The sequence below is a fragment of the Alligator sinensis genome, unplaced genomic scaffold (genome assembly GCF_000455745.1).
Source record: "Alligator sinensis unplaced genomic scaffold, ASM45574v1 scaffold610_1, whole genome shotgun sequence".
Classification (NCBI taxonomy): Eukaryota; Metazoa; Chordata; order Crocodylia; family Alligatoridae; genus Alligator; species Alligator sinensis.
In genome coordinates, this window is record NW_005842348.1 from 991199 (window position 1) to 1000127 (window position 8929).

Here is an 8929-nt window from a genome sequence, read left to right on the forward strand (position 1 = left end):
TGCTTCCAGTTTTGGGCTCCACAATTCAAAAAGGATGTGGAGAAGCTTGAGAGAGTCCAGAGAAGAGCCACGTGCATGATCAGAGGTCAGGGAAGCAGACCCTACGATGACAGGCTGAGAGCCCTGGGGCTCTTTAGCCTGAAAAAGCGCAGGCTCAGGGGTGATCTGATGGCCACCTACAAGTTTATCAGGGGTGACCACCAGCATCTGGGGGAACGTTTGTTCACCAGAGCGCCCCAAGGGATGACGAGGTCGAATGGTCACAAACTACTTCAAGATCGTTTCAGGCTGGACATAAGGAAGAATTTCTTTACTGTCCGAGCCCCCAAGGTCTGGAACAGCCTGCCACAGGAGGTGGTTCAAGCGCCTTCATTGAACACCTTCAAGATGAAACTGGATGCTTATCTTGCTGGGATCCTATGACCCCAGCTGACTTCCTGCCCTTTGGGTGGTGGGCTGGACTCGATGATCTTCCGAGGTCCCTTCCAGCCCTGATGTCTATGAAATCTATGAGTGCCCTGATTGCCACTGCCAGTAGCTTGGCCATTCAGGGGAGTGGGGACGGGTGGGGAAGCGATTGGGGAGCTGGGGAAAGCAGGGGAAATGATCAGAGAGCAGGGAAAATGATTGGGGAGGAGGGGAAACGAGGGGAGAGCTGGGGAAAGGAGGAGGGAGCTGAGGAAACAAGGGGAGAGCTGAGGGAGCGAGTGGGGTGCCGTGGCCAGGCAGGGTCCTGTCCGTGTCCCCCCCCCGGCTCCTCCCCCCCTCCTCCAGCCCCCCACCAGCCCCTACTTACCTGACACAAAGCCAGGTCCAGGTCCCTGCAGCCTGCACCGCTGCTTGCTTCACATGGGCAGGCAGCATGCTTCAGTACCAGGGCAACGACCAGCCATAGAGACCCTCTGGCTGGCTACCAGAGCGGCTCTGTGGAGGACCAACCCTCCAGTGCCCTGCCCTGCTTTTTTCACCTGGGTTTTTTTTTTGACCCCTGGATATCCAGGTATCTAATTTTGCCCCTGTGCTGCAAATTTGCAGTGCTGGGAACGGTTGTTTGTTCCCGCATGTGCGCCTTGCAGTATCTCAAAGGGCTATGAGACACTGCAAGAGGCATATGTGTGCTCATGTGGATGCGCCCTAAGGGTGCTCTCCCAGACTGCTCACATGGGAGGCTGACTGCCACTTGTTTTGTGGCTCTGGTTTTCTGAATAACCAGAGAAAATACTGCGTTCCTAGTCTCCAGTAGTTGGGCTGACCAGATGCTTCTATCTGAAGGGGTCCAACTGACTATGGTTGATCACTGTCTGTCTCATGGTCTCTTTAATAGGAACAGGCTTAGGTCTCGGAGAGCTGAGCACTTAACCAGTGCTGGTGATTTGAGTGACTGGTATCCATAATAGAGCCATGAAATCTCTTGACTGTTTTGTTGTAGAATTTTTGGCGATTTATATTCCGCAAGAACCTGCCCCCCAGCTCCCTGTGCCAGATGGACTACGCAGTGCTGGGCCTTGGAGACTCCTCCTATCCCAAGTAAGTGATTTTTCCCACCCCTAGCCCTGAGGGGGGTATAAGACCAGGAGCTCTTTGTGGCCCTTGGCTTATGGTTTGAACCATTTGGTTCCTGAAAGCTGTTTACCATTGGACTCCCAACTCTCAGGTTGTCAGGAAGGGACAGTTTTTCCCAGAGTCTCTTCTCCATAAGTCAGACAGTGGCATTTTATAATCATGCCATGTAGGGCTTTGTTTTGTTCAACCACAAAGGAATTTACGTAATGAGAGTGCATGCTGCTGTTGGTGAATCGCTGGCAGTGAGGGATGGGTCTGTGACAGTCCCCCTTCTTCCTTATTTGAGTGTGAGCAACACCTGGGGAAGCCAGCTAAGGATTAGGCCGTACCTGTGCTAGGTGCCGCAGGCATGCTGGGAGTCTGGTCTCTGTTGAAGTTTTGCCTGAGCAAAATGATGGAACGGTTAATATAGGACTGCAAGGGATTTATGAATGTAGGCGCACTGAGCAGGAGCCAGGGAGATGTTATTCCATCTGTATATGGCGTTAGTGAGATCATGAGAGGCTTAGGGCTTGGAAGGGACCTCCTGCGTCATCAAGTCCAGTACCCTGCTACTACATGCAACCACATCATTTAATCCCCTTAATGAGCGTATCAAACACCATCTGGCTGAGTTTGTTCCTGGGCACTCAGTCAAGTCCTGATGTTTCCATTTTGAGAAGGGAGTTGAACAATTGGAAGAAGTGCCTTAAAGAGCCACAAGAATGATCTGAGGTTTGAAAAACCTGCTTTACAGTTAGAGATAAAAGGAGTTCAGTCTGTTTAATTGATCTACACAGTGGTGAAGGAGCACAGTGATAAATCTGCAGAAATACCTAAATTAGGAGAAGATGGATGATATATCTAAGGTGTCTTTTATCCAGCAAACAAAGTTATAACATGGTCCGGGAGCTGGAAGTTGACATTAGAAAAATGCAAATGTGCAAGAGGACAAAGGTGGTTGAATTGGAGTGGGGGTTATTGACCATTGGGATGCATTATCAAGAGAAATAGCAAGTTCCCTTACCACCTGACAGTTTTCAGTTAAGCTTGGATGTGTCTTTCTAATAGACCTGTTCTAGCTCAACCCCGGGCTGAACCTGATGAACCAATCACAAGTGGATCTGATGTAGGAATTGTTAGGTAAAGGTCTCTGGACTGTGCCCTGTAGCAGATCAGACTTACCATAACAAATTTTGGGATTGATGAACCTGTCCCCAGTAAACACCCAGAATTAGACTGTTGCCTGTGTTCTTCTTTCCTGACTTGAACCAGTTACTTGAATGACCAGACAGGAAATATCATGACCTGACATAGACTTAGACTGCAGCAATGGGGTCCTACAGAGGAACCCAGAGAGGGAGAATTCCCCCAAACCTACCTAAGCTGTTGATTTCCTTTTGACTTTTGAGTCTAGAGAGCACTACCTGGGCCCCACATACTGCTTCCAGGTGAACTGCTTGGGGGCAGTTTGCAGACAGAATGGCTTTTAGGAAGAAGCTGAGCATGGAGCAGCCCATTGTTCCAGGGCCTGACGGGAGGGTGGGACAGCTCTATTGGGAGTGGATGTGTTTTTCTGTATTGATAAAACCCACCTACTAAAAAGACAGACGCACCTTCCCAGAGAGAAAGTAAAGCAGGTTGCATTGTACTGCATTCCTGAGCTCTATACCTTCTTCTGCCTTGGAGACCTGCAGACCTGCTCTCAGCAGTGTGTGCATGGATCAGAGCAACCAGGGCTGTGAACCATTAGGCTCGTATCTGTGCTGAGGTCTGTTAAATCCTGTCCCTGCAGTGAGCTGGGGCACATATTAGCCCTAGTATCCTGCTGCAGTGCAGACTCTTCTGAATCTTGTTCCTGCCCACAGTGCCTGCCAATTGCATCTTCTTCTGATCCTTCTTGACCTAGGTTTAATTTTGTTGCCAAGAAACTGCACAAGCGTTTGCTCCAGCTGGGTGGCAGCCCCCTCCTGCCAGTGGCTTTGGGAGATGACCAGCATGACTTGGGGTAAGAACCTCCAATGGGGGAGGGCTGGCTGGAGGGAATCCACGTCAGCTATCTTTGCAGGTTGCACCTCCAGGACCCTAGAGACTCTCCCTGTCTTTCTAGCTCTGGCCCATACCCCTAACATCTGGCCAGCTTCTGACTGGCTGCACTCCATGCTATTCCAGGCTCAGAGCCTCACACAGCTCAGCTTGGGTCTGCTTTTCTGTCCTTTACCCCTCCACCCACAGCTAGGTTTGTATTTCAGGCCTTTCCTGTTGAACCTCCAGCTTCCAGTCCCACCTGCCTCTTCCCCCTACAAACTGGCTCACTGAGAATAGACCCTAGAGCCTCAGAGTTACCCTGAGTTTTCTTTGCATATGTCAGAGATTTCCTGGGGCCACAGCTCTTGGACCCAAAGAGACGCTCATCTCTGACCTCAGAGCTGATTGGAGAGCCCTTTCTGCCGTGCTGTTACCAGGCCTCCCACAGTGCTAAGTTGGGCAGCCACTGCCTGCCTGTACTGAAACTTCTGCATGTTGCCAATCCCCAAAATGTAAATAAATGGAATCTCTAGCTTAAAGATCAGCCCTCTGTTCTGGGAGAAGCAGAACTCATACTTCTCTCTAGATGGGAGCCTCAGATGGTGTCAAAGCCAGTTGTTATGCACTGGGCAGCCCCAGTTCACCTGGGTTATTAGGGGTGCTAGCATTGCAGAGTGGTACCTGGCTTTTCCCTAGTGCCCTCTCTCTAGCTGATAGAAGGAACTGTGCTTGAGGGACTTTCACAGGGTTGCAGTAATATGCATCTTTTGGGGTTTGGAGCGGGGGTCAGGGGAGTTGGGATCCAGGTGATATGAACTCTGCTGTTTGCATTTGCCATCTGCAGACCAGATGCAGTGATTGATCCATGGCTTCTGGACTTATGGGAAAAGGTCCTGGCTTTGTACCCTCTTCCTCCTGGCCTTGGCGTCCTCAGCCCTGATGTCCTGTGAGTACAAAGCCTGGACAGGGACCACCACAGAAAGAGCAAGCTGGTTGTCTGTACCTGCTCCTTTGAGAGGCTGTTTCCCCAGATGAAGATAATCCTTTTGGGGACAGAAATGTGTCCAATTCTCTGTCAGGAACCCACCTTTCTGTAGTTTGTGGAGCCCCACCCTGTGTTGTAGGCTAGTTCATCTGCCCTGGCAAACAGCAGAACAGCAAGACCCTCACCAGTACAGAGCTGAAAGAGATATGGTCCATGTTGAAACCAGTCTCAGTATGGCTTCCCCCACCTCCAGGATTTGGGTGTTATGATAGTGGAGCTCCCCAGTGCACAGCCAAGGCAGCCTGCAGATTCTGGAAGTCTTGTTGTTGTTCTGGAGACTCCCACATGAAAAGGGGGCTCAATGAGGTACTGCCCTCCCTCCTGCAGTGGTATAAGGAAGTAGTGGGCTGAGCCAAGTCACGAGGAAACACCTCATTCACCCAAAGATCTCAGACAGCCCAAAGCTAAACTACTGTTTCATGGCCCTTCTGGGGAAGAAATGTATCCAGTGTCCTGTCAGGAAACCTCCTCCTTACTGCTTTGTGGGCAGTGTGCATTGGGGCCCTGCCCTTTGATCATAAGCTGTGCTTTACTCCTTGGGTATCATTCATCTCTGTCACAACCATGCTCCCAACATGAGTACCTGCTCTGTGGTGTGTAGTTCCACTGAAGCAACAAAGGGGGAGTTTGGAAGATTTGAAGGGGAGAAAGGAGGAGGAGTTTCCTTTCTGATTCATGGCAAATTTCCCTCCAGCAGGAGAGAGAAGAGCTTATTTTGCTGCCCCATGAGGAACCCAAGGGAGAAGCTGCATCTGGCTGGACCTGGGTGGTCTCTTGCTGTGGCTGTTTCCACACTGCCCCATCCATGTGCTGGCTGTTCTAGAAGGGCTCTCTGCACCTCATCTGCCTGCCTCTGCTGTTGCACTTAGCCCAGTAGATTTACTACAGCCTCTCCAGGACCATCTGTCACTCAGGGTGGATCTAGCTGCCATGACTGTTTCAGAGCTAATCTCTTCTTTCAGGGTCTCTGGCAGCTGTGTAGATGGGCTGGATGGTGCTCTCTTTCCACATGTTAACACCTACGGTCCTGCTGTCCCTTCAGTCTGTGGGACATTCCTGTCCCCTGCATGTGGGGCCAGCCTGTAAAGCAGTGCACAGAAGATTCTCTGGGCTGCTTGCCATAACTCAGTAACACCAAAAAAAGCCACGAGGTGAAGCTGACTGTGCCATTTTACTCTCTCCCTGCAGGCTTCCCCCAAGGTATGCTCTGCATTTCCTGGATGAGAATGCTGACGATGGAGACCAGCCCCAGCAGGAGGCAGCCAGAGACACCCCCTCGGAGCTGCGCCCCTTTGCTGCCCTGATGGTGTGCAATCAGAGGGTCACTGCGGAGTCGCACTTCCAGGATGTCCGGCTGATCGAGTTTGATATTACTGGCTCGGGAATGGAGTGAGCAGCACTCAGTCACCCCTCCAAGCCCCTGCCCTCTGTGTGGGAAAACGCTCCTTTTCATTGAGCTACCAGTGCATCTAGGTGGATGCCCTTTTTTCTATAAGGGTAATTTCTGTGGCTGCCATGCTTTCTCCCATGACTGCAGGCTGCACAGACACCCTGAGGAAGAGCCTTTCTTTTTTCCAGGGGGCTCTTGCTGAAGTAAAACAGTGGTTTGATCTGCATGGCCTTGTCTGCACCATGCTTAGCTGGGCTGTTCCTAAGTAATCCCTTCCACCCCTCTCCCATTCAGGGCTGGGAATGCTCCAATAAGGCTGCTCCAGGTTCGTTCCCAGCAGCTGCTCTCTAGCAGGCTGGAGACAAAGGTCTCAGAAGCAGCCTCTCTGACTTATTTCTGAGTTTGGACCTTGCCTGCAGGGATGGGCAGATGGAGAGCACTTGGGGCTATCCCAGCTGGGACACAGTGCTGCCATGGTGTAGACAAGCCCTATGTTTGCCAGTCTGACCAGGGCAGTAGTGTTTGGATTTCTGCAGCCCTCCTCTGTGCCCCTGGAGCAGGCCTGAGTACATCTGGGAGCCCCACAGTACAGACTACTGGGCTTCAGCTGATGCTGCATACAGGCCCTGGTAGGGCGGTGGGCATGGAGAGCCATCCTGAATCCACAGGAAAAGATGAATGTGTCTCCCTAGGCTCATGCCTTTCAAGGGCTCTCCCAGCTTTCCACCCTTCTCCTCCTTCCCATTTGTAGGCAGGTGTACTGGGCCCTGGAATTTACAGAGTAGCATCTGTTTTTCGGCCTCTTGGCCCTGCGGAGCCAGGTCTGGAGACTGCAGAGCTGGTAGAAAGTTTGATTGTATTCCAGCCCAAGTCTAGGGCCTCAACTTACCAGCCTCCCATTGTGGGGCACTCTTACACTGCTTCCTTGTACTTGTTTGGGAGCAAACTGTTGGAGATAGAAGAAGCAGGAAGTTTAGTTACAGGATTCCATGTATGGGAAGGGGGCTCAAGGGGAAGAAAAGGCCCCTGGCTTACTGATAATCACTCTTGCTGTCCCCTCTCACTGCAGAGGCCCTTGGATGCCTTCCAGCCCACCTCCCCTGGCCAGCAGGGCTGCCTGGGGTTTCTCTCAGCTGGTGTGTGTGCCATGTGTCCTGCAGGTACAGCGCAGGAGATGTGGTGATGATCCAGCCCCGGAACTCTCCCGAGGATGTGCAGCAGTTCTGCCAGCTGCTTCGCCTGGATCCAGACAGACGCTTTGTGCTGAAGCCCTCTGAGCCTGGTATGCCCTGCTCACTGCTCTTCCTTTCTGTCCCTGCCTGGATGGGGCCAACTGCTCAGCAGTTCCATTCTAGCTCCAATCTGGGCTTTCATTTCACTTTGGCCCTTGGCAAGCTACAGGATGGTCATTAGCTCTTGGTGGCTGTCTGCCTGTCTCATTTGCCAGGAGGGTGTCACTCATGACAGCTAGAAGTGGCTCCTGCTCCCCGTTGGAGGTTTGAATGTTTCCTTTTGTCTTTCAGATCTCCAAATATGTGGTCCCACTCTGGGGGCACAATCATATGACCAGTGGCTGTACCTGTGCCTTGTATGTCCAGTCAGCAGCCACCTGAGGGCAGTCTGGGTCCTGCTGCTTTGTAGCAGCTTCTCATAGTGTCACAGAGAACACTTCTGCCCTCTGGCAGTGCCTTACTTTGATTAATTTAGTACTTCTGTCACCATTTGGCTGCCAGGAATTCAATCTGTGGGCCACACAGAGGTCTGTCGCCCCATCCCTCCAGGACAGCCAGAGAAGCCTCTCTTTAGTACCTGCAGTGCCCTGGTAGATGTGACCTTGTGACTTTGTACCCATCTGGGTGGAGCCATCCCTTTGACCCATCAGCTTGGCCCTGCCAGGCACCATGGGCTTCACAAATCTGTTGAGATACCCAAGGGGGCATTCTTCCTTTTGCTTCTCCTGTAAGTCCCACTGGTTAAGTCCACTGTTAACTGCAGCGGGAAGAAGGAACCAGAGATCAAGAAGAGGCCACTGGGGAGAGAAGAGAGGAACATAAAGAGGAAACGGAAGAATATAACTCTGCGTGATCTTATTCCAGCTTCTCCACCCTGAGATGGTCCTTCTTCCTCAGCTGACAAAGCTGTCATGCCTTCTCCTGTGCTAATTCCCTGTGGCTTCAAGCCCTTGCAGGAGTTGTAAGGAAGAATGCAGATACCCTGAATACTGGGTTCTCCCCAACATGGGAGAAGGCATATACATCATTTGATATCCTCCCCTCCAACCTGGGCAGACTGCCAGCACTAGCAACAGAGGAATCCTAGACCCTGCAAAGGATGTGTGGCAAACCCCAATCTCTATACTCTCGACCCCAGGCTAAGCTGCTGAGAGCTATCAGATTCCTCTTAAGTGATACGAGTACTGCTTTCACTCAGCTGCAGGCTCCTTTGTGGTATCTGCTGCACAGGAAGAATCTAAATAATCAGAATCGATGGAGGATAAAGATCTCAGCTACATCTCCTGGGTGTTGAAGCCTATTACTCAGCATCACTCCATCTCCATGTGCAGTTACCAGGCCAAGTACAAGCACTCTCTGATGTGAGATATAAAGTGTCTTTTATTGACATATTATCAACATTCATTACCGACTCCTGCCCTGGAGGTGACCTTAGGCAACACCCTTGTCTCTAGAGATCAGGGTTGGTTTGCAGCTCTTGACCTTCAGGACTCTTGAATTCCCAGCAAGGCTCAGTCACTAGGGCTGTGTGACGCTTCGGGTGGTGATTCGATTTGGAGGAGATTCAGCCCAATTCAGTGGCCAAATCTCTGAATCCAAATCAAATCGGGACCAATTCGAAGGTCCAAATCGATTCAAAGCTCTCTGAATCTTCAGAGCTGGTAAGTACTGGGGGGGCAGGGGTGGCAGGGG

At 51.4% G+C, this 8929-nt stretch overlaps 1 protein-coding gene across 8 annotated transcripts in view; it reads left to right on the forward strand.

Moving 5' to 3' along the window:
• Positions 1–8929, forward strand: part of NDOR1 (NADPH dependent diflavin oxidoreductase 1) — a 31431-nt gene that overhangs the window by 6556 nt on the left and 15946 nt on the right. For 7 of the 8 annotated variants that reach the window (XM_025210418.1, XM_006028970.3, XM_025210415.1 and 4 more), the window contains 5 exons: positions 1430–1527; positions 3452–3550; positions 4415–4516; positions 5804–6004; positions 7166–7287. In XM_025210418.1, coding sequence (XP_025066203.1) covers positions 1430–1527; positions 3452–3550; positions 4415–4516; positions 5804–6004; positions 7166–7287 — 622 coding nt within the window. The remainder of the gene's footprint in view (positions 1–1429; positions 1528–3451; positions 3551–4414; positions 4517–5803; positions 6005–7165; positions 7288–8929) is intronic. The other variant, XM_025210414.1, reaches the window with a different exon arrangement.